We start from the raw sequence: 17,389 nt of genomic DNA, 5'->3' as shown, positions 1-17,389 counted from the left end.
TCTTAGAGGGTTTTTATTGCTGTGGGTTTTAATTGCACGCTTTTACACTTTGTGGAATTTGATTGTATTTTTAATTGCATGTTTTTACTCCTTGTGGACTTTGCGTGTATTTTAAGATGTTGCCCCCTTTTTAGCTTGTTGTCCCTAACAACCCAGTACAAGTCACCTTTCCCAATCTAACGGCACCTGAAATCAGACGCACCTGTGGAGCATTAGGACTGCACACAAAAAGGAGACAGGATCGACAGACTTTAAAAGGAGGACCGAGTTAACGCACGCAGGCTGGGAAGGAATCCCCAGGACTACCCAGCAAACCCCGCAGGCTACCGGAGCGAACCCCCAGAAGCCCACAACACGCAGGGGCAGAGGAAACTCTGCCTCCAAAGTAAGTGTCATGCATTGTGGATCTGGGGGGGTGTTCCACTGCCTTGGGCTGGGCTTGCGGCTCGTGCATTGTGCGCTGGCTGTGTGGTTCTGTGGACAGGGGCGATCGGGACCTAGAGACCTGCGGTGACCCCCGGGAGCAACCAAGAGGGGAAGTGAGACGGGACGAATACGGCCATGTAGGTCCCGCGAATGACCAGAGACTGGTGAAGAGGGTGAGCGTACCCAATACTTATACGCAGAACCACAGCAGAGGTGCCTTGCATGTAAGTGTGACGTCAGCCCGCGTTGTAATTCTGTGTGCAGGAGGACGCCGTGGAAGTGGACAGAGCCAGGACACTCACCCACTACGCCTGTCGCGACTGTACCCTCACCTATAATATTGTTTACCAATTGGTATTTATAGTGTTATCAACTTGGCTGTTTTTTTTTATTTGTATTGAAATAAATGGTGAACGAGCATAATTAGCTTCCCTTATTTTGGTACGGTTGCTCTCACTACATTGGGTTCCTAATATTTATATTGGTCATTAGCTAAATTGTATTAGTTTTTAATATCCTACCACTCAGGTCCATCACAGATAGGTAGATAGATTGTACTTTCTTGATTCCTTCAGGAAAATTTAAATTCCAGCAGCAGTGTACAGATTTACGATATAATTAAAATAATTAATAAGTAAATAATGGAGATGTAAATGGAAATACAATAGAAAATATATCAATAAGAATACAAATAAAAAGTAACAATATTATAATAATAAAAAATATAACAGTAAAAATAAGAATATAAAAAGAGAAACTAAGCAGTAGTGACCATATTACTGTATGTAGAGAGAAAAAAAAAGTCCTGCACTTGGGATGAAGCAGTCTAACACTGAACAGGCTCCTCTGGCTACTGATAACGGTATGCAGAGGGTGACTGGCATCATCCATGATATTCTGTAGTTTTTCCACACTCCTCTTCTCTGCCACCATCACCAGAGTCCAGTTTCATTGCAATCATTTATTGATCAGTTTATTCAGTCTGGAGCTGTCTTAAGGTGTACTGCCCCTCCCCCCCAGCACACAATGATGTAGAACAGAACACTAGCAACCACAGACTAGTAGTACAGCCACAAGAGTTTCTTACAAATGTTGAAGGAGTGCAGCCTCCTCAGGAAGTACAGCGTGCTCTGTCCTTTCTTGTACAAGTGATCTGTGTTAACAGTCCAGTCCAGCTTGTTGTCCACCCACATTCCGTGGTATTTGAATGAGTCCACGGTCTGTACCTCGACTCCCTCGATCATAATAGGTTGTGACCTAGGACTCGACCTCCCAAAGTCAATGACCAGTTCCTTGGTCTTTGACGGGTTTTGCTGCAGGCACCTGACGAAGACTGTCATACGCAAACTTCTAGATTTGACACAGCTCCGAGTTGTAGCAGAAGTCAGCGGTGTACAGGGTGAAGAGAAGAGGAGTCAGCACCGTTCCCTGCGATGCTGCTGATCACAGTGTCAGGCGTGATGTCCTTCAGCCTGAAGTACTATGGCCTATCGGTGAGGTAGTTCGAAATCCAGGCAACAAGGCAGGGGTCCACTCACATTCTGTCCAGCTTGTCCTGGAGAAGAAGGGGCTGGATAGTATTAAAGGCACTTGAGAACTCCAGGAACAGGCTCCTTACAGTTCCATTTCCCTTATCTATGTTTTGTCTAGACTAAAGGGGAGATGACGGCAAAACGGCACCAGAGAAAAGTAATGTTCAATAATTTATTATATATATAGTCAATATGTATAATAAGAATAATAAACAAAACTAGCTTATAAACTAAGGAAATGAAGTGTGACAAAACTCAAGAGTGTGTATGGTGTAAGACTATGTGTAGAATTTAACTGAAGTGTGTGTGTTACCTAAGTGTTGAACGAGATACGAGGAACGAGGCAGTCCATGGGGCAGGCCGGGGATCCGGGGCGAGAGAGAGGCGTCAGAGTCCAGGGGCGAGCGAGGAGTCGAGGAACGAGGGCGGCAGGCAGAGGACAGAAGAAGATCCGGGAAAAAGTGAGACGCACAGCTCACTTACCAGGCGACGGAGGGTACTGCGGGGACATGGGAAAAGACAAGGGGACGAGTCAAGCCACGGAGAGGAAACAAGAATAGAGCATAAAGCAGTCGTTTACGGTACACCATGAAAACTAAGTTCCCGTGCCGATCCTTGGGTCCACTGTTCTTTTATCCAGCTCGCCCTCATCAATACCAGGTGTGCAGATTGGCAATTGAGTGCAGGCTTGTTGGTGCGTGGGCGTGCTGCGCTCAGCGTGAGCGGGGGCGTGTCTGGGCTCGCTGTCAGCGGATCCTTCGGGTGCTCCCACAGAGGAGGGAGATGCGGCCTGCGCGTGCGCCGTAACAATCCAGGTGTGAGTGGGCTCGGTGCAGCAGGTAAATCATAGCATCCTCCACACCAACGCCTGCCCGGTACGCAAACTGCAGGCTGTCCTGGACCTGTTGTAATCTAAGTAGGCTGAGAAAGAGACGCTCCATTGTTTTCATTAGATAAGAGGTGAGTGCCACTGATCTGTAGTCGTTCAGCTCACTGCGGCAGTTCTTTTTGGGAACTGGAACGATGCCTGAAGTCTTCCAGAGGGTGGGCACTCTCCCCAGCTGCAGGCTCAGGTTTAAGATCCGCCGGAGTGGTTCACCCAGTTCTGCAGCACAGGTCTTCAGGAGTTGGGGCACACCTTGTCTGGGCCTGCTGCTTTCCTAGGGTGTAGCTTCCTCAGTTGACCTCTGACCTGGTCCACAGAGATGACTGTCTGCATAAATGGGATGGAGGAGGAAGAAGAGGAAGAGGGGGTTAGGGGGTGCTACCATGGCTGCAGGGAAGTGTGTTGAGGGGAAAGAGAAGGGGTGGCTGTGATGAGGGGTGGAGAGGACACGGGCTGGTTGAACCGGTTGAAGAAGTTGTTCATCTCATTGGCCCTCTCTATTGTCCCCCCTACTGCTCTGATCTTTGTCTTGTGGCCTGTGATGGTTTTCACACCTTCCCAGGCCTCCCTCATGTTTTTCTGCTGCAGCTTCTGTTCCAATTTCTTCCTATAGCTGTCCTTAGCCTCCCTCACGCGTCGTTTCACCTCCCGCTCTGCTGCTCTCATTTCCCCCGTCCCCACTCCTGAAGGCAGCTTTCTTCTTGTTGAGGACAGCTTTAACCTCCTGTGTTACCCAGGGTTTGTTATTAAGGTAGCACCGAACAGTCTTTGAAGGGCTGGTCACATCACGCAGAAGTTGAGGTAAACTGCGAGACAGTGAGTCAGCCCATTAATGTCCTCACCATGTGGAAGCAGCATATCCCAGTCTGTGGTGTTGTAGCAGTCCCTGAGGGCATCTTCAATTTCAGGGGACCACCACCTCACAGAGCAAGTATTAACAGGCGGTCTTTGGACCGGGGGGATATATTTTGGCTGCAAATGAACAAGTTTGTGGTCGGACTTCCCTAGTGGGGGTAGGGGTGTGACCTTGTATGGATCCCTGACATATGCACACAGCAGAACAATTGTCCTGTTTCCCGTGGGACATTGCACAGCCTGGTAAACAGCAGCCAACGTTGAGTCCAAAGTAGCATTATTGAAGTCCCCTGAAATGATGAAAAATTCCTCAAGATGTTGTGTCTCTAGCCTTGATGTGATGGAATGCATCATCTCACATGCATTGGCTGCATCTGCCCTCCGGGTAATGTAAACACAGAGGGAGATCTCGTGACTGAACTCCCTCAGCAGATAGTATAGCTGGAGGCTAACAGCTCGTAGCTCTAGGTCCCAGCAGCACAAGACTGTCTTTACAGAGATATGTCCCGGGTTACACCAGTGGTTGTTAACAGATATGACGAGCCCCCCACCTTTGCTTTTCCCACATCCTTTAGTGCCTCAATCAGCTATCACTGCGGTGAATCCCTGCAGGTCCATGCATCCGGTACGAGGTGGTTTAGCCACGTCTCAGTGAAGATAAACAGGCTGCCCTCTCGATATGCCCGCTGTTTTTTTAGTCCATGAAGCTCGTCGATCTTATTTGGCAGCGAGTTCACATTCCCCATGATGACGGAAGGAATGGATGATTTGTAGCGCCGTCGCTTTTCCTCTCGCTTAGCCTTTAGCTTAGCCCCCGCTTTGTAGCTCCCAGGATTCTTCCTCAGCTCCGCTGGAATGGGGTTTCGTAAGCCAGCACGCCCCATTGTTTTCAGAGTGACCAGCTCCTCTCTCGAATAAGAAAGAAAGCCGGCTCCTGGTCTTTTAAAACTGCCAAAAGTATCCATTGGATACTATACGTACAGGGATTCACTATGTCTTCATGGAAAACATAAAAAAAAACAGAAAAAGTCAGCGAAAGATGAGTTTAAAAGAGCTAGAACTGCAGAGCTTCTGGAGATGCAGCCACTTTCCTCAGCGCAAAGTAAACATTTATGTGTGTTTGTGTAAGTCTGTGTATATATATATATATATATATATGTATATATATATATATATATATATATATATATATATATATATATATATATATATATATATATATATATATATATATATATATATATATATATAAACCCCAAAACCAGTGAAGTTAACATGTTGTGTAACTCATAAATAAAAACAGAAAACAATGATTTGCAAATCCTTTTCAACTTTTATTGAATTGAATAGACTCCAAAGACAAGATATTTAATGTTCTAACTGAGAAACTAATTTTTTTTTGCAAACTAATTAACTTACAATTTAATGAAAGTAACACATTGCAAAAAAGTTGGCACGGGGGCATTTTTACCACTGTGTTGTATGGCCTTTTCTTTTGACAACACTCAGTAAACGTTTGGGAACTGAGGAGACCAATTTTTGAAGCTTTTCATGCGGAATTCTTTCCCATTCTTGCTTGATGTACAGCTTAAGTTCTTCCACAGTCCAGGTTCTCCATTGCGGTATTTTAGGCTTCATAATGTGCCACACATTTTCAATTATAGACATGTCTGGACTACAGGCAGGTCAGTCTAGTACCCACACTCTTTTACTATGAAGCCACGCTGTAGTAACACGTGGCTTTGCATTGTCTTACTGAAATTAGCAGGGGCGTCCATGATAACGTTGCTTGGATGGGAACATACGTATGTTGCTCCAAAACCTATATCTACCTTTCATCATTAATGGTGACTTCATAGATGTGTAAGTTATCCATGCCTTGGGGACTAATACACCCCCATACCATCGCAGATGATGGTTTTTGAACTTTTTGCCTATAACAGTCCGGATGGCTCTTTTCCCCTTTAGTCCGAAGGACACGACGTCCACAGTTTCCAAAAACAACAGTTTTACACTTTGCATCAGTTCATCTTAGATGAGCTCGAGCCTAGCGAAGCCGGCGGCGTTTCAGGGTGCTGTTGAAAAATGTATTTGGCTTTGCATAGTATATTTTTAATTTGCACTCACAGATATAGCGAAAAACTGTAGTTACTGGCAGTGGTTTTCTGAAGTGTTCTTGAGCCCATGTGGTGATATCTTTTACAAACTGATGTCGTTTTATTGATGCAGTACCGCCTGAGGGTTCAAATGTCACGGGCAATTAATGTTGGTTTTTGGCCTTGCAGGGATTTCTCCAGATTCTCTGAACCTTTTGATGAAATTACGGACCGTAGATGGTGAAATCCCTAAACTCCTTACAATAGTTTGTTAAGAAATGTTCTTAAATTGTTCGACACTTTGATCAGACAATTGTTCAAAAAGTTGTGAACCTCGCCCCATCCTTGATTGTGAATGACTGACCATTTCATGGAAGCTGCTTTTACACCCAATCATGACACACACCTGTTCCCAATTAGCCTGTTCACATGTGGGATTTTCCAAATAAGTGTGACTAGAATTCCTCAAATTTCTCAGTCTTTTTTTTTTTTTACAAAGTGCCAACTTCACTGGTTTTGTATATACATATATATATATATATATATATATATATATATATATATATATATATATATATATATATATATATATATATATATATATATATATATGTCTGGGTACTCCGGCTTCCTCCCACTTCCAAAGACATGCACCTGGGAATAGGTTGATTGAAAACACAAAATTGGCCCTAGTGTGTGAATGTGAGTGTGAATGTTGTCTGTCTATCAGTGTTGGCCCTGCGATGAGGTAGCGACTTGTCCAGGGTGTACCCCGCCTTCCGTCCGATTGTAGCTGAGATAGGCGCCAGCGCCCCCCGCGACCCCAAAAGGGAATAAGCGGTAGAAAATGGATGGATGTATACATATAGTATATACATATATATGTGTATATACATAATTGTGTATATATACACATATGTATGTCACGGCTTGTTGCGCCAAGCCGTGTCTTTATGTTGGGTTTTGTTAGTGTTCTCCAGTGTTTTGTGTTAGTTCCTGTCCTGTGTTTTTATTTTGGCGGCTTTTCCGGTTTTGTTGGTGTTTTCCCATGCCTTCTTCACTTTTGTCCCAGAGCATTTCCCTTCACCTGATTTCGGTTTGCAATCAAGACTATTTAAGTTGATCCTTTTTCTACCTTCGTTGTCGGGACATTGTTGATGTTGATGATGTTATCTATTCAGATTCTCTGGTGACCATAGACCAGTGGTTCTCAAATGGAGATACGCATACCCCTGGGGGTACTTGAAGGTATGCCAAGAGGTACGTGAGATTTTTTTTTAAATATTCAAAAATTGCAACAATTCAAAAATCCTTTATGAATATATTTATTGAATAATACTTTAAAAAAATGAATGTAGGTTCATAAACTGTGAAAAAAAATGCAACCATGCAATATTCAGTGTTGACAGCTAGATTTTTTTGTGGCCAGATTTTATTTTTGTGTCCCATAAATATTGATGTTAAAGATTTTTTTTTTTGTGCAGAAATGCTTAGAATTAAATTCATGAATCCAGATGGGTTTCTATTACAATCCCAAAGAGGGCACTTTAAGTTGATTATTAATTCTAAAGTATGTGTAGAAATCTTTATTTATAATTGAATCACTTGTTTTTTTTCAACAAGTTTTTAATTATTTTTATATATTTTTTTCCAAAAAGTTCAACAAAGACCACTACAAATGAGCAATATTTTTCACAGTTATACAATTCAATAAATCAGAAACTGATGACATAGTGCTGTATTTTACTTCTTTATCTATTTTTTTCAAACAAAAATGTTTTGCCCTGATTAGGGGGTACTTGAATAAAAAAAATGTTCACAAGAGGTACATCACTGAAAAAAGGTTGAGAACCACTGCCATTGACGATCCTTTTAGATGCGAAGTGCAAGTATACTCGTTTTGTGTGGACGCCGTCAGCTCCACATTTACTGTATGTGTTTTGCATTTTGTTTTGTTTTTGTCATAGCCTGTCTGGTCAGGGCACTTCCTTGTTTCGCTCACATTTAGTTTTATTAATAAATTCCCCTTTTTTTACCTCACGCTCCAACCTCGTTCATCTGCATCCTTAAGATCACAACAATATATATATATATATATATATATATATATATATATATATATATATATATATATATATATATATATATATATATATATCTTGATTGGATTATCCAGAGAATAGTGCTCGATACCGTGGTAGAGCGCAATATGTAGGTGTGGGAAAAATCACAAGACTACTTCATCTCTACAGAACACATATATATATATGTATATATATGTATATATATGTATATATATATATATATATATATATATATATATATATATATATATATATATATATATATATATATATATATATATATATATATATATATATATATATATATATATATATATATATACACGTTGTCTCACAATACGAAGGTCCTGGGTTTGATCCCGGGATCGGGATCTTTCTGTGTGGAGTTTGCATGTTCACCCTGTGACTGCGTGGGTTCCCTCCGGGTAATCGGGCTTCCTCCCACCTCCAATAGGTTGATTGGCAACACAAAATAGGCCCTAGTGTGTGACTACGACTGTGAATGTTGTTTGTCTATCTGTGTTGGCCGTGCGATGACACTGGTAATGGAGAAAGTGGGAGGAGGTATAAGAATCATGCATCTTCTGATATAGTTTTGCCCTCCACGCTAAGCAACCCCCGAGACTCTGATAGAGACAAGCGATAGTACATATATATATATATATATATAAATATATATATATATATATATATATATATATATACATATATATATATATATATTCACACGGGTGTATGAACGTCAATTCATGTTTGACAAACATTTCAGCCTCTTTTTAATCAGCTGCGACAACTTTGTCACTGCCTCTGTTTTTCAAATTTACCTTAGTTATAATCATCTTGTTATTACATACACATGACTCTGGCACATAAAAATTACACCGACCAAGTCTTAGTCTTATTCACATTTACAATATAATGTACTCTGGTTCCTGATGTTTATTTTTTTATTGATACATATTATAAACTTGTGTCCGTGTTATATTCCTTAATGTTAATAAACGTGGAATACTTTAATTTTATTTAAGACTTAGGAACTTTATAAAAGTTACTCACCTTCCAAATTTGGAGTACAAAGTCGTAAGCTCTGAGTAGGTTAAACTGGTGCTCGGGTGAATTCCTGTCTGCCATGACAGCGAGCAGAGTGTGTGCTTGTACCAAGCTGTCAAGGCGTTGGACCTCCTTTAGAGTCGATACACTTTGTGTGAATGACAGCCCTTGGACAACAGCCAGACTCTCATATTTCACTGAGCTCCCATCCATTTCCTGACACTCGTCCTCTAGACACAAACATTACAAAGTATATTCCACAATCACAAATTTGCATAATTACAGTATTATTTATTTATGTTTTAACGCATATTTTGTTTTGTAAAATCACTTACATTTATTTAGTTTTGTATAAATCAATTAGCGTATGCCAAAAAACAAATCAATTATCCGTCTATCCTGTGTGTTATTATTGTTAATATTCTGAATGTATCAATCACTGAATGTAATATTTGGACTGCACAAAATAATCTGTCTGATATTGTATATAATCGTTGCCCTTTGAAGAATGTCTGTCTGAAATGAGAGAGTAAGTGAAAGATTAACAATACTCAGAAATTGTCAAAAAAGGTATCACTGTGTCCTTTGGAAGCAGATGAAGTACAAAGTCAGAAAGGTCTGGTGCGTCAGATTTAAGGAATGGTAATGGAGAACTTGGGAGGAGGTATAAGGATAATGCATCTTCTGATATAGTTTTGCAAAGACTCAAAAGTGAGTATAAGTATAATGATTTACAAAGATCATCTATGGCATATTGTATTTGGGATTTGGAGAGCAGAGAATCAAAGTTGAGAAAAAAGTATTCATTAAGAGAGCTTCAGCAGTTATTATTTGGATGACCTAAAACCATTAAACTTTCTAAAAACAGAGCTTAATCTTTGGAAACATTCTTAACACATGATCAAACCAAAAAGCCACAGATATATATTTTACATCTACTCTTGACATCAAGCATATATAAAGAGTAATGGAGACGAGTTAGTATGGGTATGGGCGAGTGTACGTTGGTAAACCTTACTCACTGACAAGGGGTGTCCCGAACTTTCACTTCCCAAACGATACCAATATTAAAGCCTTGCTTATTGGCCAATACTGATATACGTAGATCTGATTCAATATCAGCACAAATCATACATGTATTATTTTATAGTTTGGTATGTTTAAGAAGGCTTGATAAAGTAAAATTGCTAGAATAGAGAACAACCATACATAGGAAAAACACTAACCTACATAGTATTAATTAACTAGACTGGACTTACACTGTCTCTAAGTTGAAGAGTTGTTGTAATTGGTATTTGGCGACATTTAGGTGCTATAATAATTTGTCAAATTAACCTCATGACTTAAAAATTCCGTTTCCATAAGAGTTGGTAAATTGTGTTAGTTGTAAATATAAACGGAATACAATGATTTGCAAATCATTTTCAAGCCATATTCAGTTGAATATGCTACAAAGACAACATATTTGATGTTCAGACTGATAAACTTTTTTTGTTTGCAAATAATCATTAACTTTAGAATTTGATGCCAGCAACACGTGACAAAGAAGTTGGCAAAGGTGGCAATAAATACTGATAAAGTTGAGGAATGCTCATCAAACACTTAGTTGGAACATCCCACTGGCGTGCAGGCTAATTGGGAATAGGTGGGTGCCATGATTGGGTATAAAAGCAGCTTCCATGAAATGCTAAGTAATTCACAAACAAGGATGGGGCGAGGGTCACCACTTTGTAAGCAAATTGTCGAACAGCTTCAGAACAACATTTGTCAACGAGCTATTGCAACGAATTTAGGGATTTTACCATCTATGGTCCGTGAAATCATCAAAAGGCTCAGAGAATCAGGAAAAACCACTGCATGTAAGCGATGATATTACGGGCCTTTGACCCCTCAGGTGGTACTGCATCAAACACCGACAAGTTAAAACTCTACTATGCAAAGCAAAACCCATTCATCAACAACACTCAGAAACACCGCCAGCTTCGCTGGGCCCGAGATCATCTATGATGGACTGATGCAAAGTGGAAAAGTGTTCAGTGGTCTGACGAGTCCACATTTCAAATTATATTGGGAAACTATGGATGTGGTATCCTCCAGAACAAAGAGGAAAATAAACATCCGGATTGTTATAGGCGCAAAGTTCGAAAGCCAGCATCTGTGATGGTATGGGGGTGTATTAGTGCCCAAGGCATTGGTAACTTACACATCTGTGAAGGCACCATTAATGCTGAATGGTCCACACGGGTTTTGGAGCAACATATGTTGTCACCCAAGCAATGTTATCATGGACGCCCCTGTTTATTTCAGCATGACAATGCCAAGCCACGTGTTACAACAGCGTGGCTTCATAGTAAAAGAGTGCGGGTACTTTCCTGGCCCGCCTGCAGTCCAGACCTGTCTCCCATCGAAAATGTGTGGCGTATTATGAAGCGTAAAATACAACAGCGAAGATTCCGGACTGTTGAACGACTGAAGCTCTGCATGAAACATGAATGGGAAAGAATTCCACTTTCAAAGCTTCAACAATTAGTTTTCTCAGTTCCCAAATGTTTATTGAGTGTTGTTAAAAGAAAAGGTGATGTAACACAGTGGTGAACATGCCCTTTCCCAACTACTTTGGCACGTGTTGCAGCCATGAAATTCTAAGTTAATTATTATTTGCAAAAAAAATAAAAGGTTATGAGTTTGAACATCAAATATCTTATATTTGTAGTGCATTCAATTGAATATGGGTTGAAAAGGATTTGCAAATCATTGTATTCCGTTTATATTTACATCTAACAAAATTTCCCAACTTAAATGGAAACAGGATTTGTATATTTATTACGGCTTTAGAGACTTTGTATCTGTAAGCAATAAGCTTAAACAATTATTTGTTTTCATTGACAAATAGTGTTTTAGACCGCGCTATTGTTCAATTAAGGACACTTATTATGAAGGTCTAGCTTGTGTGCTTAGCAGTTGTGGAGCTGATCACTTCTCGTAGCATACAGCCTACCATGTTTACCTTTTAAAAATTATTCAACTAAAACACAAAAATACAAACTATATACGGAGTAAGGATATAACAATCAACGTTAAATTAAAATCACAGAAAAAACATGATTGATAGCTGCACTTTGATAAACTAAAAAAAACCCTGCAAATAAGAGACATTAAGGTATTCCCCCATTAGGAGATAACATCCCATTCTAAACTTTTACAAAGACATCGTTGAGCAATTAAGCTATTTAAGCCCACCTCCAAAGACATGCACCTGGGAATAGGCAACACTAAATTGGCCCTAGTGTGTGAATGTGAGTGCGTATGTTGTCTGTCTATCTGTGTTGGCCCTGTGATGAGGTGGTTACTTGTCCAGGGTGGACCCCGCCTTCCGCCTGATTGTAGCTTGGATAGGTTCCAGTGCCCCCCGCGACCCCGAAGGGAATAAGCGGTAGAAAAATGGATGGATGGATGGAAGCTGTGCTCTCTTGGTTCTCTTAGATATCAATCTTTACTCATAGGAAAAGAGACGGAGGTGTTTTTACAGTGCGTTCAAGGACACAACGCCCACCAGAAGTAACAAATAGTAATAAAATATATTAATTGTGGTATACTTTTCATTTAAATACAATTAAAGTGCTACAGAAAAACAATATTGAAAGCAATAAAGGCTTAGCCATTAAAACACATAAACTACCAAGAAAAAAACACTATAGATGAAGCATAATAAACAAAACATGCAAAATAGTCGGTTTTCTAACAGTTTGTCTACTTATAATAGTTACGGGTATGTTCTAATAATATAATACAGATTCCAGTGTGTGTATAAGTAATTTTTGAGCACATTCGACTGTATCACAATTATAACAATAACAATGATCATTTTGGTCATAATAAACGTGATATAAAATGTACATATTGTTACATTTCCAATTTGAATAAATGTAGATATTAACTGGCTGTCGAACTTTGCACAAATAAACATGCTGAAGGACTGTTTGTATCAAAGATTTTAGATGCAAACCGAAAGTGAATTATATTTATATAGCTATTTAAGTGAAACCCATCATCTACATTTAAGCTGAATTTAAACCAGTGAGGGCGGCACTTGGAGTATGGATGGTAAAGTGTCTTGCCGAACAACACAACGGCAGTGACGGCTGTTCAATAACTGAGCCATGCCACCCAATCCAATACTTGTTCTTTTTTTCAAATATCGGGCCGATATCCAATATCAACATCGTAGCAGGACACGCCTATTGCAGACACCTTAAAAGAGTTTGCATTGAGCAGTTTTGGCTTTTAAGTGGATTCCTCGTCTCTTGCACTCTAATTCGGCTGACTCAGTTCGAGCCTTGAGCAGAATGCTGGGGCTCAGCCAGGCCAGTTACATAAGGACCCTCAAAATTCCCTTTCCTCAAATGAAGACAGACACCTGAAGAAGCCACGGCCTGATTAAATATGATATACTGTGTACATACATCTACTGATGCCTCCGGACACATCTTCAGTGATGTGCCTGGAATCATCGGGTGATTCGGGTCTTTCAACATCATACACCTTCCTCCAGGTGACCCAGCCGGGGCTGATCAGACCCCAGCTTGTGTCCAGATGGCTAGCTAGCTACCATGACTCCATGGCTCTCCTCTTTTGAGCCACAGCCATCTTGAGGCCCTCTCTGCCGCATCGGTGGTACTGCGGATGGCTCTCCTCCTTCTCTCTCCCTCGATGCCCAAAGTGCTGAAGGCTCTGGTCAAGGAGCGGGCTGCAAAACCCCTGCATTCAACCTCGACTAGGAGACACCTCACTCTCCACCCATCCTGCTGACAGTCACTGACCAGTCCCGCGTACTTGGAGAGCTTCCTCTCAAAGCCTTCTTCCAGGCGGTCGTCCCATGAGACGGTCAGCTCCAGCAGCACTACCTGCTTGGTGGACTCAGACACGAGGACAATGTCTGGTTGCAGGGTGGTGACTGCAATGTGGCTGGGGAACTTCAGCTGATGTTCAAGGTCCACCAACAGCTGCCAGTCTCTTGCAGAGGTTAGGATGCCAGCAGATGTTCTTCTGGCAGGGGTTGGCTGCTCCCCAGCTCTGACAAAGGCGATGATTTTCTTGGAGGGTCGGAACTGCTTTGCCCATACAAGTGCCCTGGTGCAGCAGCTGAGGATGTGTTCCAGGGTTCCTCGCTTGGAACACAATGGGCATGCTGGCGTCTCTGCTATACCCCATGTGTGCAGGTTTGATGGGCTTGGAAGCACATCGTACACTGCCTGGATGAGGAATTTAATGCGGTGAGGCTCGGCCCAGGTCACTTTCCTCTCAACTGCATTCTCCCATCTTGTCCAAGCTCCCTGTTGCTTCAATCCCACTGCCTTGCAAGTTCTTATTTCCTCCACTGCAGCTCTCACCTACTCCTGAACAAGGCGGCGCCCTTCCTTCCCGCTGGTTTACAATTGGGGAGTTGGAAAGTGCCTAGCCCAGCTCCGCCTTGAGTGACCACTCCCACCAGGCTTCTTTGACGCAGCCTTGCCTCTGCCTCTTGAACTGCATCCTCAGCCCTCCACTTCCTACCAGTCCTCACTTGGATCCCTGCTTTAGCCACCTTCGGATCTCGTGAGTCCCTGAACTGAACCACTTCTCTGGCTCTTGCTACCTTGAACTCTTCCTCCAAGGATTTGAAGGGCAGTTGCAGTTTGTTGGTGTTCCCGTAGAGTGCGAGGCTGCTCAGGCTCTTTGGTAATCCCAGCCATCTCCGGAGGTGGCTACTGACCCTCCTCTCTAAGGTCTCCACTGTTGAGATGGGGACTGCGTAGACAAGGAGGGGCCACAGGGTCCTGGGAAGAATGCCATGTTGACGCAAACTATATATATATATATATATATATATATATATATATATATATATATATATATATGTATATATATATATATATATATATATATATATATATATATATAGAGAGAGAGAGAGAGAGAATTATATATATATATATATATATATATATATATATATATATATATATATATATATATATATATATATATATATATATATATATATAATAGGGTTTCCCACACATTCATTTATTTGTGGCGGCCCGCCACGAAAGAATTACAGCCGCCGCAAATAAAAAATAAAAAAAATAATAAAAAAATAATAAATTGGGTTATTTTTTTGGGGGGGGGCTTTTGACTCGCTCAACCGCTCATAAAAGCAATGGGACTCTGTCTGTGAATGGAGCTTGTAGTTACATATTATATAAATATGTAAATAATATATAAATATGTACATAAAGTAATTATATTCCAACTGCGCGTTCTTCTTGGTCATCGCCGCCGCGGCCACCCCCCCCTCCATGTAGCATTAATGCTAGCAGCGCCATCTTCATGTTCACGTTTCGCTTAAAGATGCTATTTTAAAATTGATGGGTGCTGATGATAAAAAGGTTTGTCACTAAAATATTAACAAATTACCTCAGTTTTATCTAGGATTCCATCCATCTATTCATTTTCTACTGCTTATTCCCTTTCCATCGCAGTTTGTTTTGAATAGCGCAATTGTACACCGCTCTAACTGGTATCACACAGGCATGTGACGTGATTACTGCCCATACAATGCGCGCCACCTTTCTGCTGTAAAATCAAAAACTGTGATCAATCTTTATTCATGTATGATAACACAATATGTTTTTATATTAATCACATTCTTTATCAAGTAAATGTTGACAACCCTGGTATTTTTGTAAATTGTAAGGAATCAGTATGTAGTATGTGTATGTAAAGCACATCATATAAACACTGTTGTCACTGCAATCATGTATTTCCCACACTATTGAAACAATGAATGTACAACATTGTAACACATTTTTATGTTGGTGTGTGATGTGGTGTAGACTGTCAGCAAGGTGTGTCACCGATTTGTACCTGTTTTTTCTGACTTCTCAGTTTTTAAGTGAAGGAGAATGTCAATGGCCCACTGAACCTGGTGCTGAGCATCCTCTTTAGATATGTTGTGAGAGTAAAGCCAGGCTCCAAATTGTAGCATGAAACCGACTTTTTGCCATTGGTTTTCTTCACTCTTACATGCCAAAACAAAGTACACAAACAAAGAAATATTGTAAATATATGATAGTTAAGGATGCCTACAGTATGTCAAAACTCAGGTTGTTGTAAAAAAAGATGTAATGATGTCATGATTCCACAAGATGACAGTAAGAGCATATATTTGTTTGCCCCAACAAGCTACAAGCTTACCAATAAAGAGGTGAGAGATTTCTGAAAGCAATTCAGTTGCTGTTTTACATCACAAGAAGACAGTGCTACTTTGTGCCACATCAATGAACAATGCTGCTCTTCTTTGCCTTGCAACGTCTGCATGTCCATTAACACACTTTCACCCAACCGTGCTTTCATCTGTATGCGATATTTCAGCAGATTTCTGGACAAATACAGATAGCAATAAGCTATGGATATACTATACTTTGTAAAGTGTGTTTCATCTGCTCTCGATCGTCCCTGGTTTATTTGGTTTACTCACAGTCTGTGTTTGGAGGAAGGCATATCTCTAACTGCATTATCCAGCAGCTGCAGAGCACCGTTCCAGTCTGTTTTGTCTATGTGTATTTGAAGCAACAGACAGTAAATCGATGATCTCAGGGTTAGGACTTCTTCATCTGCTCAGAGGTACAAGGAAAGAATAGTGCAAAAATCAAATCTGTAATGTATGACAAACATGTGCTCATGTTACAAAATACTATTGAAATACAGAAACAGTATGCCAAAATAAATGTCACTCTTACTTGGTGCTTCAGGTTTGGAAATCCCAGGAGGGACGGCTGCCAAAGTCTGAGAACCCTTTACTTTGTCCTGTTTATGGAATAAAATAAATGAATATTTAAGAGGAGTAATTGGAGTTTTATGAGATCCTCAAACTATTTCATAAGCGCCATTGTTCAGGTATGTTTTAGACGCAAAATACGGTAATTCAAAATCCTCACAAAAGCCACATTTGACTATCCATTTTTCCTCCCTGAGCTTCTCAACAAGTTCTGCCAACACATTAATACATTGCAACATAATAAATGTTTTGGAGCTCTGCTTCCTGTATACTTATGTTATTCAGAAATATAGCATTACATAAATAACACAAAACATTAGAAGCCTTTATTTGCTCCAGTCCCTGTTCAAATCTCACTTTGAAAAACTAAATCAACAATGTACAGTATGTGAGTGCATGTGTTCTTACACTTGTATATTTCGTGAAAATGAGGATGAGTGCATTGAGAATTGCTTCCAGTGGCTCTCTAAGCTGGTGCCTTTCCTCAGGTGACTGTGATAGAGGTAGACAAGCATTCCAGTAATGTCTGGCAGCTCGAAGACAAAGTTCTGGACTCCCAGCCTTCTGTGCATACCTGTGAATGACAGAAAACACAGCACAAGATGGCCATAATCCATGTTATGTCTCACATCTGTGTTGAG

At 40.7% G+C, this 17,389-nt stretch overlaps 1 protein-coding gene across 3 annotated transcripts in view; it reads right to left on the bottom strand.

The window, feature by feature from the left end:
- Positions 1 to 17,389, bottom strand: part of LOC133559272 (cilia- and flagella-associated protein 46) — a 113,605-nt gene that overhangs the window by 52,445 nt on the left and 43,771 nt on the right. For all 3 annotated transcript variants that reach the window (XR_009808131.1, XM_061910879.1, XM_061910880.1), the window contains exons 25-30: positions 17,157 to 17,322; positions 16,711 to 16,777; positions 16,449 to 16,584; positions 16,166 to 16,349; positions 15,836 to 15,989; positions 8,936 to 9,159 (exon numbers count right to left, since the gene is read on the bottom strand). Coding sequence is in view for 2 of the 3 variants with exons in the window: in XM_061910879.1 (XP_061766863.1) it covers positions 8,936 to 9,159; positions 15,836 to 15,989; positions 16,166 to 16,349; positions 16,449 to 16,584; positions 16,711 to 16,777; positions 17,157 to 17,322 (931 nt within the window). In the remaining variant the exon portion in view is untranslated. The remainder of the gene's footprint in view (positions 1 to 8,935; positions 9,160 to 15,835; positions 15,990 to 16,165; positions 16,350 to 16,448; positions 16,585 to 16,710; positions 16,778 to 17,156; positions 17,323 to 17,389) is intronic.

This window comes from Nerophis ophidion, linkage group LG09 (assembly GCF_033978795.1).
Source record: "Nerophis ophidion isolate RoL-2023_Sa linkage group LG09, RoL_Noph_v1.0, whole genome shotgun sequence".
Taxonomy (NCBI): domain Eukaryota; kingdom Metazoa; phylum Chordata; class Actinopteri; order Syngnathiformes; family Syngnathidae; genus Nerophis; species Nerophis ophidion.
This window is presented reverse-complemented; position numbering and strand designations above follow the sequence as displayed.